Source organism: Acipenser ruthenus, chromosome 41, assembly GCF_902713425.1.
Source record: "Acipenser ruthenus chromosome 41, fAciRut3.2 maternal haplotype, whole genome shotgun sequence".
Taxonomy (NCBI): Eukaryota; Metazoa; Chordata; class Actinopteri; order Acipenseriformes; family Acipenseridae; genus Acipenser; species Acipenser ruthenus.
In genome coordinates this window covers 10,049,034-10,069,033 of record NC_081229.1, presented here as the reverse complement: position 1 = coordinate 10,069,033, position 20,000 = coordinate 10,049,034, and the positions used below count along the sequence as shown (strand labels likewise).

General features: G+C 41.6%; 2 protein-coding genes across 2 annotated transcripts in view; one reads left to right on the top strand and one right to left on the bottom strand.

Annotated features, from left to right (window-relative positions):
• LOC117964844 (macrophage mannose receptor 1-like) overlaps nucleotides 1–17,304 on the bottom strand; it is a 99,482-nt gene extending 82,178 nt beyond the window's left edge. Inside the window, exons 1-3 of the mRNA XM_059010659.1 lie at nucleotides 16,995–17,304; nucleotides 14,277–14,618; nucleotides 13,513–13,836 (exon numbers count right to left, since the gene is read on the bottom strand). Of these exons, the coding sequence (XP_058866642.1) occupies nucleotides 13,513–13,836; nucleotides 14,277–14,618; nucleotides 16,995–17,007 (679 nt within the window). The 5' untranslated portion in view covers nucleotides 17,008–17,304. The remainder of the gene's footprint in view (nucleotides 1–13,512; nucleotides 13,837–14,276; nucleotides 14,619–16,994) is intronic.
• LOC117968424 (C-type mannose receptor 2-like) overlaps nucleotides 1–20,000 on the top strand; it is a 242,708-nt gene that overhangs the window by 192,104 nt on the left and 30,604 nt on the right. The window lies entirely within an intron of this gene.

Sequence of the window (20,000 nt, the reverse complement as noted above, 5' to 3'; positions counted from 1 at the left end):
ACTCAGGGCTCTCTGTGCCTCTCCCCCATGCTGGTCTGCAGGTATGAGAGTCACTCAGTGCTCTCTGTGCCTCTCCCCCATGCTGGTCTGCAGGTATGAGAGTCACTCAGTGCTCTCTGTGCCTCTCCCCCATGCTGGTCTGCAGGTATGAGAGTCACTCAGGGCTGTCTGTGCCTCTCCCCCATGCTGATCTGCAGGTATGAGAGTCACTCAGTGCTCTCTGTGCCTCTCCCCCATGCTGGTCTGCAGGTATGAGAGTCACTCAGGGCTCTCTGTGCCTCTCTCCCATGCTGGTCTGCAGGTATGAGAGTCACTCAGTGCTCTCTGTGCCTCTCCCCCATGCTGGTCTGCAGGTATGAGAGTCACTCAGTGCTCTCTGTGCCTCTCCCCCATGCTGGTCTGCAGGTATGAGAGTCACTCAGGGCTCTCTGTGCCTCTCCCCCATGCTGGTCTGCAGGTATGAGAGTCACTCAGTGCTCTCTGTGCCTCTCCCCCATGCTGGTCTGCAGGTATGAGAGTCACTCAGTGCTCTCTGTGCCTCTCCCCCATGCTGGTCTGCAGGTATGAGAGTCACTCAGTGTTGTAGTTTCTTTGCCATTATTGGCGGTCTTTAAGACATTTGTTACTGGCTTTTGAAAAAAAAAAGGGAGACAAAATCGAACCAGGTCACTACAGACCAATAAGCCAGACACAAAAATAGGAGTGGCAAACACTGTTGCAGCAGCAAAGGTCATTCAAAATGATCTATTGTTATTTATTTCTTAACAGATGCCCTTATCCAGGGCAACTTAGAATTGTTACAAGATATCACATTATTTTTTACATACAATTACATTATTTTTTACACATTATTTTTACATACAATTACCCATTTATATAGTTGGGTTTTTTACTGGAGCAATCTAGGTAAAGTACCTTGCTCAAGGGTACAGCAGCAGTGTCCTCCACCTGGGATTGAACTCACAACCCTCCGGTCAAGAGTCCAAAGCCCTAACCACTACTCTACACGCTGCCCTATTCTGAATGCTGATCTTTTCTGAATGCTGATCTAGACCACATTCAGAACTGGGCAGACACATGGCAAATTACATTTAATATAGAAAAGTGTAAGGTACTGCAAGCGGGCAATAAAAATGTGCATTATACATAACGTATGGGAGATACTGAAATTGAAGAAGGAATCTATGAAAAAGACCTAGGAGTTTTTGTTGACTCAGAAATGTCTACATCTAGGCAATGAGGGGGAACTATAAAAAAAGGCCAACAAGATGCTCAGATATATTGTGAAAAGTGTAGAATTTAAATCCCAGGGGACTTTTTCGAATTGAAAAAAGAAACAAGGACCAGGGGTCTCAAATGAAGATTAGATAAAGGTGCATTCAGAACAGAACCTTGTAACCTTTCTTATGTTCTTGTAATATGAAATATATTTTTCATGAGCTTGACTTCCTCCTCTCCTCCGTGGTTCACCTTTTGCCTTTTGCTCTCTTTTGACAGGTGTCCCCCAAGGCTTAGTCCTGGGACCCCTCCTGTTTTCTCCCTACACCTGCTCCCTACAGCTCCTCCCATGGCTTTTTGTATCATTTATATGCTGATGATGCCCAGATCTTCCTCTCCTATCCCCACTCTGACTTCAACATTTCCTCCTGGATGTGCTCGCATCATCACAAAAACAACCTCTCCAAATCAGACCTCCTTTTCTTCCCCCTCTTCCTCCCCCATCGCTGATCTCTCTATCTCTATTCCTCTTGAATCCCTCACCCTCTCTCCCTCCTCATCCACCAAGAACCTCGGTGTCACCCTCGACCCCTCCCTCTCCTACTCTCAGCACATCTCTACTCTGGCACACTCCTGTCACTTCTTCTTCAGCAATAAGCACAGAATTCACCCCTTCCTCATGATTACTGCACACAGCTCCTAGTTCAGGCCCTGGTACTGTCCCGCCTTGATTACCGCAACTCCCTCATGGCTGGCCTCCCTGCCTCTGCTATCCGTCCGCTCCAGCTCATCCAAAACTCTGCTGCTCGCCTTGTCTTTTCCCTTCCTCGTTTCTCCCACGCTACACCGCTGCTCTGCCCTCTGCACTGGCTCCCTATTGCTGCTCGCATCCAATTCAAATCTCGCCTATCACTGCCTTGACCTTTCTGCTCCCTCCTATCTCCAGACATCATTTCTCCCTACACCCTCTCTCACCCTCTCCGCTCCTCCACCACTGGGCAGAATAGCTGTACACCCCCACTCCGTTCTGCCGCTTCCAGAGCCCGCTTCTTCTCCTCCCTCACTCATCAGTAGTGGAATGACCTACCCACGGATATCAGCACTGCTCAGTCCCTGACCACCTTCCAGTGCCTCCTCAAGACACACCTGTTCAGACAGCATCTGTAAACCTCACAGCTCTCAGCTATACTGGACTAGATGGCTCCCAGTTGTTCCAGTACTTGCATCAGCTTGTACTTGCACTGAACTGCTCCATACCTAGCTGTGTTCTACTACTGCTCTTAATTATAAGCATTTTTAAGCAAAGTTTTTTTTGTAATTGCTTTTATTGGAAATCATTCTTATCCATTTATCGTACTTACTGTCCTTTTACTGGACTTTACTGACTCAAGGTATTATTTTTACCATAAGTTAACTGCTCTTAGTTGAACTCGCTCTTAAATGTAATTACTTACTGTGTTCTTTATTCTGCTCTTATTTGATCTCATTTGCTATTGATTTTATTGTACTTTATAACTGCTCTTATCTGTAATGTGATATTCTGTAATGTGATCTTTTATAATGGGATATTCTAATGTGATTCTTTGTACTGTGATATTTAGTAACAATTGTAAGTCACTCTGGATAAGGGTGTCTGCTTAGAAATAAATAAATAAATAAATAATGTATATTATACCTAATCACTTATTTAAAGAATGGTAAGATATTCAGAACTACAGATACTGATGTTTTAAAGATTGGATTCAAGATTTAAAGAATGAGATGCTATTTATCTTGGTCAATATAAATAACAAAGAAAATAACACATGTTTTGAAACAGTTTCATTTTTAAAAATCCCAAATGCACAGAGCACATTTTATGACTTTTGAGTCATTTGAAGCCTGCTGACATAATGTACAGCACTTCAACACCTCTTGTGAAATGAGGAAATAGTTGACAATTTGAAACATTGGTCTTTTTGGATTTCCGTAGTTTCAGAACTGAACAAGGCTGAGCTGTTTAGTTCCACTCACATCTTAACTTAGATCACAAAGATCACACCCAGTGTGTCCCAGAACCCCAATGTGAAACTCCACAGAGTCGTGACCCCTTAGATTAGCTGAAAGGCTCCATGTTGTTGTTGTTGTTAAGAACATAAGAAAGTTTACAAACGAGAGGAGGCCATTCGGCCCATCTTGCTCGTTTGGTTGTTAGTAGCTTATTGATCCCAGAATCTCATCAAGCAGCTTCTTGAAGGATCCCAGGGTGTCAGCTTCAACAACATTACTGGGCAGTTGGTTCCAGGCCCTCACAATTCTCTGTGTTAAAAAGTTGAAAAAGTCCCTTGGGTCGACATTGTCAATACCTTTTAGAATTTTGAATGCTTCAATCAGATCACCGCGTAGTCTTCTTTGTTCAAGACTGAATAGATTCAATTATTTAACCCTGTCTGCATACAACATGCCTTTTAAACACAGGATAATTCTGGTTGCTCTTCTTTGCACTCTTTCTAGAGCAGCAATATCCTTTTTGTAGTGAGGTGACCAGAACTGAACACAATATTCTAGGTGAGGTCTTACTAATGCATTGTAAAGTTTTAACATTACTTCCCTTGATTTAAATTCAACACTCTTCACAATATATCCGAGCATCTTGTTGGCCTCTTTTATAGCTTCCCCATATTGTCTAGATGAAGACATTTCTGAGTCAACATAAACTCCTAGATCTTTTTCATAGATTCCTTCTTCAATTTCAGTATCTCCCATATGATATTTATAATGCACATTTGTATTGCCTGCGTGCAGTACCTTACACTTCTCTCTATTGTCACTGTTGTTTTCCAAATGATATTATTTTTAAATTCTAAAATGCAGCGTCTGATTGGAAGAGAACACAAGTTGATTTTGCTCCCAGCCAATCCTATTTTGAAAGAACTCCAACCTCCCCTCCCCCTCCCCCCCCAAATCTGATGCCTTCTGTATGAAACTGTGCTGGACTCTCTGTAATTATAAGATCTCCAGTGTTAAGACTTCACATACATTGCATGGTTACTGTCATTGTTCTATTATGCTGTGTGTTTTTATCATTTTAAACAGTATAGACTTGTGTGCGTTGTACATGATTATTTTAAAAACAAGCCAATTCATTTATACTGAATAAATCATTGAAATATGCAGAACAAAGTTCTAGCCTCTCCCCTAGAATATAGTTGCTATATAGCCTCACCTCTCCTGCAATACCTCGCTGGAAACAGTAGGTGGCAGAATAACCCTGACGTTCTTGTGTTTAGGCTGTCTTCTGTGTAACAGTGGATTCAATTGTATTTCTGGATGATTAAACGTTTTGAGAAGGTGTTAGTGATATGTGTTATATTTAGAGAAATCAGGAAACAAAAGACTGAGGATTCAAACTGAAGTTCAACTCTTTATTCATTTTATAATGGCAGATACACTCAGAAATGTAGAATATAAAGAGTGAGGCAGGACTTATTCAATATATTGAAAGTTGTAGCATCATATTAAAATAGAATTACAGTGTGTCTCTTTACTACATTCCTCATCAGATTAGCATGAGCTGCAATCTGCTTCATCAGAAACCAGGCCCTGTTGGCTGTCCAGTTTGTTTGCATTCCCCAGAGGCAGGTAGTTTAGTCTGCAGGCACACAAGCTTCCTCCCTCCTTGAAGCTTTCTGGTCTCTCTTTGTGTCACTCTGGTGTGCACTAAACAGGCACGCTGCTGAGACTACCTGCAGCAGCAGGGGGGTATGAACGACCGCTCTGCTGCAGCTCAGGGAAGCAACACAGGAGTGCAAACAAGGGACAGAAAAGAGTTTCTTTTCTTTTCCAAGTGGAGTGTTTGTGATACTAGTGCTGATGACATCACACAGGCCCGACTACAGACACACTTTCTTAAATACATAAAAACTACTTAAATATTTAAAACATTTTTATTTTTAAAAGAAAAAAAGCTTAAAAAGTAGGAATAATAAACATGGCAAGTTAACCCATTCCCCCCCGCTGTGCTTCTCCTCTTATCAATGTATTCTGTATTAAAGGACTGCTAAGCAAGGGTTAAAATCCATTTTCTTAAAGCTTACTAAAAGTTTAGAATAGATTTTAAAATTGCTCTTTTAACTTATAAAGCCTTACATGGCATGGCACCTGCATACGCTGTTGACTTGATTGTCTCCTACGTCTCCTCCTGAAATCTACGTTCTTCAGGGTTGGTTTGTTGGTTGTTCCGAAATCTCGGCTGCGCACTCAAGGGGACAGGGCTTTCAGTGTCTGTGCTCCCAAACTTTGGAATTCCCTCCCAAATATTATAAGAAATTCAGACACTTCAGTGATTTTTAAAACTCGTCTTAAGGCGTTCTTATTTGATTTGGCTTTTGTATAACTCTCTTTTTTTTCCTCTGTGAAGTGCCCTGGGATACTTGTTATGAAAGGCACTATATAAAATGAAATGATGTTGTTGTTGTAACCCCTGCAATATTATCACTGGCCCCTTTGTTTTGCTTGTGTTTTATACTTCAATTTGGAAAGTAGATATTTCATAGTCAACGTTATAGATACTAATGATTTAAACCAAGCTGCTGCTGCGTCCTCAATCAGACCAAGTGACCTACAGCAAAGGTACCAGGATGCAGCTGTTTATCTACACGCTGCATTTTAAACAGCTGAGGATCCTGAACTAAAAAAACAAGTGAAGCAGCTTCTGAAAAGACTCCTCAAGGCTGACTGTGAGGAAGTGAGGTGGGGAAGCATGTTAGCGTTGCACTGTGTACTGAGGCCTTTAGGAGAAGCACTGAAGACTGTGCAACACTATTATGCTTCCCCACCTCACTTCATTACAATCAGCCTTGAGGAGTCTTTTCAGGAGGCATTTTACTGGAATAGTTAGTAAGCACGGCAGATGATGCTCTTAGTTGAAACAACAGAGAATCACACAGAACACACACACAATAGGATATTAAACAAGAACAATGAAATATCAGAATAATGTATATCATTAAAGATTGCTACATAGCATTATCTTCTATAGTATTTTGATGTATTACTCCTATAGTAAAGCTCTGGGTTCTGTGGAGACAGTGGTTCTCAGACTGGGGGTTGGGAACCCTGGGGGTTCACAGGAAGGTTTCAAGCGACCACATCACAAGCAGACCTACCATCCGCAATGGCTGCAGTGCATTGCAGCAGCTCTTTATAGAGAGCAGACATGGCATTGCAAACTCTGTCACATACAAGACTTCGATTTCCTTTATTACTCACACATTGCTTACACAATATCATTCAGATTTAGATATTTCTATAATTTATTAGTAAATAGGTTTTTTTCAGACTAAAGTGACCTTAAAAGGGGTCCCGACTACAGATTTAGAACCACTGCTGTACACCCTTTTAGGGGTGTTGTTAATCTTTGAAACAGATAAAGGAGAGCTTTTCATAACAGCACAGATCATTCCACTCAGCCCCCCCATCCTCCCTCAGCACCATCTCCCCACAGTGCTCATAGTAAGGATTGTTGGGCTCCCCAGGGGCCCAGTTAGTGTAGTTTAGGAGCCCCTTCTTATCCTTACCAGCAACCCAGTACCAGTTATTATACACAACGGTTCTGTGCAGGCCGACCCAGAATCGCGACGCAGTGCTGTTCCTGACGAGCTCCGACACTCTGTTCTGTGCAGCCAGGCTTGTGAGGCTCACTAGGTCAGTGTAGTGATCCTTGCAGTACTGCCAAGCCTCCGGCCAGACCATACTGTCAGAGATCAGGTGGAGACCCTCAGGGACTGGAGTGCCTGGTGATAATAATAATAATAATAATAATAATAATAATAATAATAATAATAATAATAATAATAATAATAATAATAACAATAACACTATGTAATACAATTTTTGTTCCTGGGTAGTAAGTGTTATATCCTAATTGCTTATGCCTCAAAAGTATAGAAAATGGCTATTATTCCCCACAAACTTTGCTTTTGTGACCAGGACAGTGATATTTTGAAATTTACCTATTTCCAATGAGAAAACGGGCAAATTTGTGTCTTTTCGTTCACATAAAGTCAGAAAAAAACAACATATGAATCCAAATTAACATGTATTTATACTAAAGTAATACAAAAATGACTACATAAGATTTAGAAGTGAGTAGTTTTTCGAGATTTACGATTATACTGTAAATCACTTTCACGAATCAGCACCCAAATGTAGTCTCCCATCATGTTCTCGTTATACTGTCCTTGGTAGCGGCGTTCAAAGTCCAGTATTTCCTGGTGGAAGCGCTCGCCTTGCTCCTCCGAGTACGCTCCCATGTTCTCCTTGAATTTATCAAGATGAGCATCAAGGATATGGACTTTGAGGGACATCCTATTTTCTATACTTTTGAGGCATAAGCAATTAGGAAATAACACTTACTACCCAGGAACCAAAAAAAAAAAAAAAAGTGTTACACGGTGTAATAATAATAATATTTAATAATAATAATAATAATAATAATAATAATAATAATAATAATAATAATCATCATCATTTCATTAACTGTGATCTGGTTTTGTACGTGTGCTATTCATGTGACGGTCATGAGTGTTGGGTTGGTGTTTGCAGTAATATTTAAATTGTGCTTCTAAAGCTGCCATCAGCCTGCATTTCTTTATGACAGCAGTGTGGTTCAGATGATCAGGGCAATATCATCACTGATGTGATTTCTCATCTCTATTGCAGCTGGTAACATGATTTATCAAATAATCAGCTGGCTTCACAGACCCCAATCAGCACTAATCTTGCAGTACCTAATGTTACCTCAGGTCTGGCAGTCCAAGCATAGTGCTAATCAGGGTCTGTGAAAGCAGATGATAATTTATATATATTCCCAGTAGAGGAGGAGTTACTCTGCTCAGGCAAGCCGTTTCACTGCACCCTATGGCACGGTGCCCACCTGTTCCTGCAGTGTGACATTGTCAGGCAGTAGATTTTGCTTAGAAAGACAGATTCTTTGTACTGTACAATATAATGTAACTGTATAGAATAGGATTCCAAGCCTAAAGACAACATTCTGTCTTCTAGAATTGTTGCTGAATAGTTGCACACAGCTCTCCCACAGCTTATACAGCTCTAGTGGATCACATGACACAGGAGGTGGGCTGTCAATCACACTGAACACACTGCACTCTACAAACTGCACAGACCTTGAGAGACCGGAGTGGAAGGGGGGCTCGAGGGTTCTGCATCTGTAAAAAGATAAAGAGAAAAAAGAAAGTTTATAACAAAGCCAGATTCCTGCTGTGGGTTATGAATCACACTGAACTGATTACACCCCATACCTTGAGAGACCGGAGCGAATTGATAATGAATAAATAATAATAAATAAAATAATTCAGTAATTTATTACAGTCACATTTCTGCTGTGGGCTTTCAATCAAACTGAAGTGATTACACTCCATACCTTCAGAGAGCCGTGTTGAAGGAGGGTCTGAGGGGGTTGGATCTGTAGAAACAAATGAATCAATAATTAATAAATAATAATAAATACAATAATTCAGTAATTTATTACAGTCACATTTCTGCTGTAGGCTTTTACTCAAACTGAAGTGATTACACTCCATACCTTCAGAGAGCGTTGTTGAAGGAGGGTCTGAGGGGGTTGCATCTGTAGAAACAAATTAATCAATAATTAATAAATAATAATAAATACAATAATTCAGTAATTTATTACAGTCACATTTCTGCTGTAGGGTTTTAATCAAACTGAAGTGATTACACTCCATACCTTCAGAGAGCCGTGTTGAAGGAGGGTCTGAGGGGGTTGTAAAGATAATAGAAGTCTGATTTATTTTTCTAAGTGTAATGAAACTGTATGTGTTGTCCTGTCAGTGCAATGCTCACAATGACATGCTATCTCACTCATCCTGAAGGGATCAATGTTTTTAAATCAATACAATAAATACCCAATCAGAATGTATTTTACAGCACGTGTCTCTCCTGTGTGTAACAATGAGGGGTAGCTGCTCCCTGCTCACACACTCTTAATGATGGGGCTGGATTCTGGTTCTTCAGATCTCTAGGCTACACCCTGCCCTGCTCTGGAGGTCAGACAGCTACTGTAGGATCAGATGGACTGGGCCTCTGAGTCCCTGCTCACAGACTGGGGTACATACACTGAACTGAACAAGAACACAGACTGAGCCGGGATCCTTACCATCATAGCAGAAGAAGGGGTACTGAGAGTTGCAGTCTTTGTCATCCCATGTGCCACTCTTGTACATCCTCACACATTTCTGATTGCCTCCCGCATTGTCTGGTTGCCCAGTGTTCCAGTAGTGAAATGTGTAGTTATCCCCCTGGTGTGACCACTTCCAGGGCTCATTGAACAGGCCTATCCAGAAGGGCGTGCCCTGCGCTTTCTTCACTAGGTCTTCATTTTCACTGGCGTTCTTTATACTGACGAGGTCGGCGTGGTTTTCTCTACAGTACTGCTGAGCTTCAGTCCAGGTTTTCAGTTCTTGAATGAGGGTGTATCTCTCAGTGATGGTGCTGGTCTCTTGTAAACACAAACAGCAGATCAAAGTCAGTGTCAGTGCTCTCCTGTTGTACAGTGATTGAACCCGAGTCACATCCAGCTCAGCTATCAAGGTCATGAAAAACAACATCTCTAACAGTGCCTGGGAGTCTCTTCAGTTTATTAATGTCTGAAAAGTTTTACAGCAGGATGGGGGGTCTGCTTTAATGATTTAAAAGTATTCCCCCCTATTTAAAATTAACATCAATCAATTCTTTAATAAGAAGATGCTAACTATAACACGGAAACTTCATTAGTATCACATAATGTTAATGATTATTAGGGTTACTTTAGAAGAGAGGTGCACTATAATATAGAGTAAATCTATGTGTGTATGTGATTAGATAACAGGGGCAGGATGTTATTATATCGAACTCGTGGTATGGTAACATTAGCTTTAGTAGCAAGTGATTTCAAAACAAAAGTTGTTAATAAATTGAATGCGTAAATGTTTTGAAATTGTATCGATGAGGTCGTTCATGAACGCATTACTCATTAGACCGTAAGGGTCGCAGGTCACTGTGCAGAGTGGCTGCAGTGATGACATCACGGACCAGGAAGGAGCGACACATAAACAAAGAAGGGCGGTGGTGAACCTGAGCGCTATTTTATTAAATAATAACAAAACAAAAGATATGAACAAACACAAACCACTAAACAAAAAGACACGTTGACCAAACAAATAAACAAATAAGTATCGTGCTTTAAATGCTGGTGTGATAGGGTGCCAGCTCGCCTCTATAATTTGTGTATTATTATTATTATTACTGTTTTCATTATGATTTAATAATTATTGTTTGTTTTGGATCGGCAGGGAGGGGGTTAAATTCCTCCCTGCAAATTACATGCTGGGTGAAATCCTTTGTCTGGTGGAGTGGTTTGGTTTGGAGAGACACACAGTAAGTGTTGTCTGTAAAAATGTGTATAAATACCTGTTCAATTTGATTGATTTTGTTCCAGTGTTTTGTTGAAAGCCTTTGTTTTGTGTTTGTACCTTTTGTTTGGCCCTCGTGCCTGTTTATTTTGTATTTTTTGGTCAATTAAAGTATTTTGTTTCACTGCATTTTCTGACTCGGACTCTTCCCTCTGTGGCTATCCTGCCACAGCTGGCAAGCGGGGAGGTTCAGGCAGCATATCAAGACATGGCTGACGAGGAGGCTAGCCAATACGACCTAGTCAAGCGGGCCATCCTCCAACGCCTCAACATCACAGCACCAACCGCTTCTGTGTTGATTTCCGCAAGGTGAACGCTATTGCCAAGTTCAATGCATATCCCATGCCTTGTGTTTGTGTATTATTTCGGGACTGAAACCCCTTGGTTTATACGCTGACAATACCCACAGTTGGGTAGAGCCAGCATTTATTATTTATACAGTCAAGGAGAGTGGAAACAGAAAATAAAAAGAACTTGAACCATGAACTTTGTGTTGCATCATTGTCTGGATCACCTGCATCACCCTTTCACTGTGCACTGCTACCTACTTTTCACATTGCTGCACTGTGATTTGTGTTTGGTTCTGCCAGAGAGCTGCTTGCGCAGGACCCAGGGTCTGAGCGATTGGTCAGTGTGTATGTAAATGTGCTCTTGTGTATGTGAGCCAGTATGGCTCGGGGGGATCTCTATTTAGGAGCTGGCTGCGAACAGCTCGGGGCTGTGTTGTGGTGTCCTGATGTTGAATCAATAAACATCTGAATGAGATCTTGCTGCAGTGGTCTGGCTCTGGTTTGTTCCCCTGAAAAGCTACAATATATATATATCTATATATATATATATATATATATATATATATATATATATATATATATATATATATATACACATACACAGTGCCTTGCATAAGTATTCACCGCCCTTAGACTTTCCACATTTTGTAGTGTTACAACCTGGAATTAAAATGGATTTTACTGGGATTTTTACCATTTGATTTACACAACATACTTAACACTTTGAAGGTGCAAAGTATTTTTTATTGTGACATAAACGTTAATTAAACAAAAAAAAAGACATTTGTGGGTTGCATAAATATTCACCCCCTGAGTCAATACTTGGTAGAAGCACCTTTGGCAGCAATTACAGCTGTGAGTCTTTTTGGGTAAGTCTCTACCAGCTTTGCACATCTAGATCCTTCAATTTTTGCCCATTCTTCTTGGCAAAATTGCTCAAGCTCTGTCAAGTTGGATGGGGACCGTTGGTGAACAGCAATTTTCAAGTCTTGCCACAGATTCTCAATCGGATTGAGGTCTGGGCTTTGACTGGGCCATTCTAAGACATTCAGGTTCTTGTTTTTAAACCACTCCAGTGTAGCTTTGGCTGTGTGTTTAGGGTCATTGTCCTGCTGGAAGGTGAACCTCCGCTCCAGTCCCAGGTCTCTTGCAGACTGAAACAGGTTTTCCTCTAGAATTTCCCTGTATTTGGCTCCATCCATCTTGCCCTCAATCCTGACCAGTTTCCCAGTCCCTGCCGATGAAAAGCATCCCCATAACATGATGCTGCCACCACCATGCTTCACCGTGGGGATGGTGTTCTCAGGGTGATGAGCAGTGTTGGCTTTGCGCCAAACATAGCGTTTTGCGCTAAGGCCAAAAAGTTCAATTTTGGTCTCATCAGACCAGAGAACATGTTTGCTGTGTCTCCCACATGCCTTTTGGCAAAATCCAAACGGGATTTGATATGGCGTTTTTTCAACAATGGCTTTCTTCTCGCCACTCATCCATAAAGTCCAGCTTTGTGGAGCGTCCGGGTTATAGTTGTCCCATGGATGGTTTCTTCTATCTCAGCTGTTGATCTCTCCAGCTCCTTCAGAGTTACCATTGGCCTCTTGGTTGCTTCTCTGACTAATGCCCTCCTTACCTGGTCACTGAGTTTTAGTGGACGGTCTTCTCTAGACAGAGTCGCGGTTGTGCCATATTCTTTCCATTTTTTAATAATGGATTTAACGGTGCTCCAGGGGGATGTTCAAAGTTTGGGATATTTTTTTTATAACCCAACCCTGATTGGTGCTTCTCCAGAACTTTATCCCAGACTTGTTTTGAAAGCTCCTTGGTCTTCATGATGCTGTTTGTTTAGATATGCTCTCTAACAAACTCTGGGGCCTTCCAGAAACAGGTGTATTTAATCTGAGATCATGTGACACTTTAATTGCACACAGGTGGACTCCATTCAACTAATTATGTGACTTCTGAAGGCAATTGGTTTGGTGTCACAGCAAAGGGGGTGAATACTTATGCAATCAAGACTTTTCAGTTTTTTATTTGTAAATAATTTTGAAAAATATGTAGATTTTTTTTCCCCCACTTCGACATTATGGACTATTTTGTGTAGATCAGTGACAAAAAATCCTAATTAAATCCATTTTAATTCCAGGTTGCAACACTACAAAATGTGGAAAAGTTCGAGGGGGGTGAATACTTATGCAAGGCACTGTATATATATATAATAGTGCCTTTCATAGTAGACAACGATCACAAAGCGCTTTACAAGATAGTGAGGAACAATGCATAATATATCAAATACAGGGCATAGTACATTAAATACCAACAGTAAAAAACAATGCAAATACATTAAATGTATATACTATATATACACATCATCTTACCCCTACACTGCTTAGTCCAAGTGGCTGTTAATACAGGCTTTACTGTACAGCATTACACTACGAGCTGAGCTGTCACAGACCTGGGCAGTATCCAGGGGACCTGGCTTCAACCCCCAGTCCAGTCAGCTGTTTCATTAACAAAGGAATTGAATCTCAACTCACCACTGTAGCACATGAAAGCTTTCTTCTCGCTGCAGACTGAATCCTCCCACTCTCCATCAGAATTGACTGAAGCACAGAAGAGGTCTGCTCTCCAGTTGGAGTAGATGACGTCATCTCCATTGGACCACTGCCAGTTATCTTTGTCATGGTACAGCCCGATCCAGAAATTATTCTCTTTAGTTGTAGGTATAAGACCCATAAGCGTATTAACCCCGTCCTGGTCTTGTATGGTGGGCAGGTCTTTGCCTTTGTTTCTGCAGTAGCTCTGAGCATCCTGCCATGTCTTCTTAGTTCCTTCATACAAACACTGACCAGAGGAGCCGCCTGGGGAGAGGGGACAGCACAATAAAGATCAGTGAAAATGTGTTCTTCAGTGACAAGATTTGCAGAAACTGCCCCCACACTCTAGACAGCAGAACTGCTCCATAGGGCTGTAAAACAGCTGGTCCTGTACAAGCTGCCAATACAAAATCTTTGCTCTATAAAATGTAATGCACATTCTGTGATTTTAATAAACAGTAAAACCTTTTTGTTTTCCAGTGATCACACTGTTTCATTCCTGAAGTTTTAAATACAGCAGGCTTTGTTTGGAAAACCTACAAGACTGTTGTGGAATCCAGTTTCCAACAAGAAGGAATTTCAATTACAGGGAGTGAATGGGTCCACTCTCCTGCACAGATAAGCTGTCACCCCCCTCCACACAAACACAAACTGGGGTGAAACACTGAACTAAATGAGAACACAGACTGAGCCGGGATCCTTACCCACACAGCAGAAGAAGGGGTACTGAGAGTTGCAGTCTTTGTCATCCCATGTGCCACTCTTGTACATCCTCACACATTTCTGATTGCCTCCCAAATTGTTTGGTTCCCCAGTGTTCCAGTAGTGAAATGTGTAGTTATCCCCCTGGTGTGACCACTTCCAGGGCTCATTGAACAGGCCTATCCAGAAGGGCGTGCCCTGCGCTTTCTTCACTAGGTCTTCATTTTCACTGGCGTCCTTTATACTGACGAGGTCAGTGTGGTGTTCTCTACAGTACTGCTGAGCTTCAGTCCAGGTTTTCAGAACTTCAATCAGGGTGTATCTCTCAGTGATGTTGCTGGTCTCTGTAAACACAAACAGTAGATGAGAGGCTGGGAGCTGTGGATGTTTGGTGGCTCTGAACCCAAAACTGTGTGTTGTCCTCAATCTGACTGTAACAGGGCAAGGAGCCCTGTACAGTTATGATTTGTTTACTGTGAGAACGGGTTCTCCCCCTCCGCCCCTGAGCAAGTAATTGTTTTGTATTTATTTGTTTTTGTATTTATGTTTGTTTGGTTTTTATTTTTAAAATGTGTTCTGGCAGAGGCGAGATTGGTGCTCGTCCTCTGCCAGGAATAATTTAAAAACCTTGTGCAGAAGGTGACCATCCTCCGAGCTTAATTAAGTGATTAATTTGTTGCTAATCGGGAGATGGTAACCTCCATAAAAGCCGGCAGCTCTCTGCACTCAGGGTGGGTGTACAGTGGAGAGTACGGTTGAGCGAGAGGAGAACGGAGAAAAGAACGTTTAAAAAATATACAGGATCAGTGACAGCATTTGCCCAGCCTGACCCGTATTGGCTGTTTTGTGTTTGAGATTTTGTTTTTGTTTATCATTTTATTTTGCTCTGTGTTTTTTTTGTTGTTTAAATACTTTATTTATTTTTGTGTTACAGTAAACGGCGCCGCAGCGTCTTTTTGCACTGCAGTATTTTTGAGTTTGTTTATCTTCCTGCATTCTGGTCTGATGTCACCGCTCAGCCATCCTGTCACAGACCCATTTCTGAGTTAATTTGAATCAATTGAGGCTGATAACATATTATTAGTTTGGTACATCGCGTTTAAACTAAATTAACGCGGTAAAACTAATTTGCTTAATTAGGTACTGGAATGTTGGATTCCGTTCAGATTGGGAAGTTGAATTAATTATCGTGCATACTGACATGATCGATTACAACGAGAAACGCGAATTGAAAATACTAATGCAAAGTAGACAGTTTGTGTGATAAGCCATATTTTAATATTTGTATAACCATGTATTCTAATGATGTTATGATCATTGTAATCGTTTCACTATGAAATCAATGAACTGTATACTATTCACGCATATCTCTAACCAATAGCTTTTCCTTTCTGTAATATTAGATTGGTTGTGCAACCCTTTTTATTCTTTAAATAAACTATTGTTTTATATTTCTGACACGTTGTGTGAATGTCGGTTATTGGCTAAGGGAATCCGAGTTCTACATGATCCCAAACTTAAATATGGTATGTCTCATTTATTACATTTTGATGTTCTTAAACAGGGCGACTAAAGACAAATTTACATTGAAATAAATTGCATGCCTAATTCATTACAAGGGCAAAGGAGGTAAAGGTGGTTGGGGAAAGGGAGCAGAGTTTCTGGAGAAAATCAGGTCCTGTTGGCAGCCAGCTTTGTGAGTGAGTGAGGGGGAGAGGTGGAGAGAGAAAGGATGAAGAGGGAGGAAGCCAGCAGAATGAGTCGAGCTAGAGAGATGAATGTTAAAATCACCTAACAAAATGGTAGGAATAGAGGCGGCGATGGAAGAGAGGAGGAAGACAAGCTTGTCAAGGAAGTGAGCAGGGGGCGGGGCTGATAGAGAACAATAAGGAGCAGATGACAAGGAGAGTGCAATTCAACGCCATGAAACTCAAAAGCTGCTTAGAGATGGAAGAGAGAGTAGAAGGGAACAAGAAGTTCCAGGATGGAAAAAGTAGGAATCTAGTTCCCCACCTCGTCCTGAGGAGCGGGGAGAGCGAGAGAGGACACAGAGAAAGGAGAGAGCAGCTGGGGCAGCAGTGTTCTCAGGGTGATCCATGTTTCTGTAAGGTCGAGAAAGTCAAGAGAGAGAGATGAGAGGTGTAGGCAGAGATGAAGTCAGCCTTGTTGCAAATGATGGAGGCAGAGGTTATGAGATCAGGTTGGAAGGGTTAGAGAAGTGCTGGTGAGAGATTTTGCTAGTGCAAAAGAAGAAAAGGATGGGGGTAGCAGAGAAAGTCACAGTGGACAGAGTGAACAAACTGACAGAGACAGCAGTGTAGACAGTACACAAAGCAAAGAGGGTAGAGAGTATAGGTAGGAAAGAGCCTGCTTTTTGGGATGACTAAAACAGCACAGCTGTTTTGTTGAAGAAGATTAAATAGGGTCCTGGTCACAGTTGCAATCAAACAGGATCCAATTCCACCTGAACCAATTTAAAAGCAATTTAAAGTCGTTATGCCAGCAGTGCCATATGTTTCTGTATCCATTCAAGGGCAACTTGGATACAGGATTTTGACTGAAAATATTTCACAGCAGAAATAGTCTGAGATATCAGCAGCTGTAGGAGTGGCGGTGGCAGATTTGCAAACTCATTAAAGCTCCCTTCACAGGGATGCTTAGAAATAGTAACTGTAGTAAACTAATAATGAAAGTGCAATGTAAAACAATCACATCTTTACCTTGGTAGCACATGAAAGCGTTCTGAAGGTGGCAGGGTAAATCAATCCACTTTCCCTCTGAATTGACTGAAGCACAGAAGAGGTCTGCCCTCCAGTTAGAGTAGATGACATCATCGCTGTTAGACCACTGCCAGTTCTGTGTGCCATCACGATACAGCCCTATCCAGGCAGAATCACTCAGAGAAGCTCCTGCAATATCTAAGAGCTGCTGTGCTTCTTCCTGGCTGTGCACAGTGGCCAGCTCTGTGTGATTCTCACTACAGTAGCTCTGAGCTTCAGACCAGCTCTTCAGAGTATTCACAAACACGTGTTTAATGAATCTGGTTGGATGCGGGCACACAAAACCCTAGGAAAAAAAAATATATATATTATTAAAATACGGCTAGCTAGCGGAGTGAAAGATTAAACAGACTGAGACAGAATAACATCTTATAAAGCTTATTCGCAGAGGAATTGAAGACATTTAAAACAAAATACATTTTTATTTGTATTTAATTATATGCCAGAAACATGCTGACATATATTTGAACATTATATATATATATAATTGTAAAATGTTCCACAATACATTCCACAATATATACTCCACCACACATGAAGATATTTTGAAATATATTCTGCTTTATTTTGGGTAGCTGATAGTCAGACAGGTCAAACACAAGAGGAATAAGAACCTCTCTAGATAAATAATGTGTAACACAGACAGAGAGACGGCCTCAATATACCCCAGATTCTGATAATAACTCTGGACAGACAGGCAGCCTCTGTAGGTTCATCCCACATTAAGGTATCTTGAAAAGCTGTAGAATAACCTTTGCTAAACTACACTTAGGAATGAAACCAGATTCTGATACTCCTAATAGCTAAAAAAAATAAGTGTGACAACAGACAGCCTCCGTATACCTCCCACATTACTGATCAGTACCTTGTGCTGAGCTGAGCAGATACAACAGCAACAAGGTCTGCTCTGTAGAAGTGGAGCAGTGCAGTGAACACACACCCAGGAATCACACGTTAGTTTAGATTGAACGTGATTGAGGGACACTGCAGCTTTAAGAACCGCATGATCTTCTCTGAGAGGGAATGTGGACAATATCAAAGCAAACAGAGAGAAAAACAGAAATAAAGGAAACTCACCTGCAAGCAGAAGGATGAGCAGCCCTCTCTCCCCCATCACAGCAGACTCTGCATTAGAAACAGAAGACTTTCTGTGAATCATCTCAATGCAGGTTAAGCTTCGAGTGGCTCCGGACTGGCTTTTCTGTACAATAGCTTGTGTGTTATAACAAGCAACACGTGCACTTAATCATTACAAACAGGACAGTTCAGACATCTCACCTTCCCCATGTGTTCACATGACTGTGACGTTGTGCTCTAGCTGTTATATATTGGAATTCTTTACTCCTACAGTAATTTTAAATATACATATAGGCTATTCACAATACAAATGGAAAGGGTAGGGGTTAATAAATCAGTCCATCCATACGCAGTGTGTGCTGGAAAGCCTTGTCAGAACATGGGTCAGGTAAGGGCTCAGCACTCCCCTCTAACAATCATAGCAATATACAGTCTAATACTTATACGAACACATACCATATTTTCAAATATCTGCTTAAAAACAGACACATTTAATAAGTTTAGCCTATTAATTGTATTTCGTCAATGTGATTAGTTGTTATATCTGAACTCGAGTAAAACGTGTGTGTATGTATTAATACTGCTTATATAAATGTGTCTAAACGACACTAAATATGAATGTCATTCTGTATTTGACTAAAGGTGTAGAGCAAATACTATTTAGCTGACTAAACTATACATAAGAATGCAATTCTGCCTCCGGTTTATATTAATTTGCAGCATCACGTACAGAGAGTTTCAATACGATGGGTAGACCTGTTGGAAAAAAGAGAGCCCAACTTTCAAGCAATATTCAGCTATTTATCAAACGGGAAATACCCAGATACACCTAAAGGGAACAGTGCGGGAAGGATCATTTTCGGAGACAGTGCCAGCGTGTTTTCATTACAGCTGGCAGACTGAAGTACAACGAAAAATCAACAAAGATGAGCCACAAAATAGACACGCTGTACCAGTATGTACAGGAGACAGACTTTAGTATGTTAATAACAAGCGGTATTTGTTCTAATATTGGTTATATAAATTAATTTTAAAAAGTTTTGTTTGACAAGGTAACATATTCAAAACATGCCGCAAAACAATGTGTAATCCCTCGAGAATGATTGTTGTTTTGGAGCAAAAGAACTTAAACCAGGATGCCTAAAAGGACATCAGTGAGCCAAAAATTCAAATTAACTGTATTCGTGTGCGTGTGTGTGTGTCGGTGTATGTGTGTGCGTGTGTGTGTCGGTGTGTGTGCGTGTGTGTGTGTCGGTGTGTGTGTCGGTGTCTCGGTGTGTGTGCGTGTGTGTGTCGGTGTGTGTGTGTCGGTGTGTGTGTCGGTGTCTCGGTGTGTGTGCGTGTGTCTGTCGGTGTGTGTGTGTCGGTGTGTGTGCGTGCCTGTGTATGTGTCGGTGTGTATGTGTGTGCGTGTGTGTGTGTGCGTGTGCGTGTGTGTGTCGGTGTGTGTGTGTGTGTGTGAGTGTGTCTGTATGTGTGCATGTGTTTTGGTGTGAGTGTGCGTGTGTGTCTGTCGGTGTGTGTGTGTGTGCGTGTGTGTGTGTGTGCGTGTGTGCGTGTGTGCGTGTCGGTGTGTGTGTGTGTGTGTGTGCGTGTGTGTGTCGGTGTGTGTCTGTGTGTCGGTGTGTGTGTGTGTGTCGATTTGTGTGCGTGTGTGTGTCGGTGTGTGTGTGCGTGCATGTGTGCGTGTGTGTGCGTGCGTGTGTGTTTCTGTGTGTCGGCGTGTGTGCGTGTGTGTGTGTGTGTGTGTGTCTCGGTTTGTGTGCGTGTGTGTGTCGGTGTGTGTGTGTCGGTGTGTGTGTGCGTGCCTGTGTATGTGTGTCAGTGTGTGCGTGTGTGTGTGTCTGCGTGTGCGTGTGTGTGTCGGTG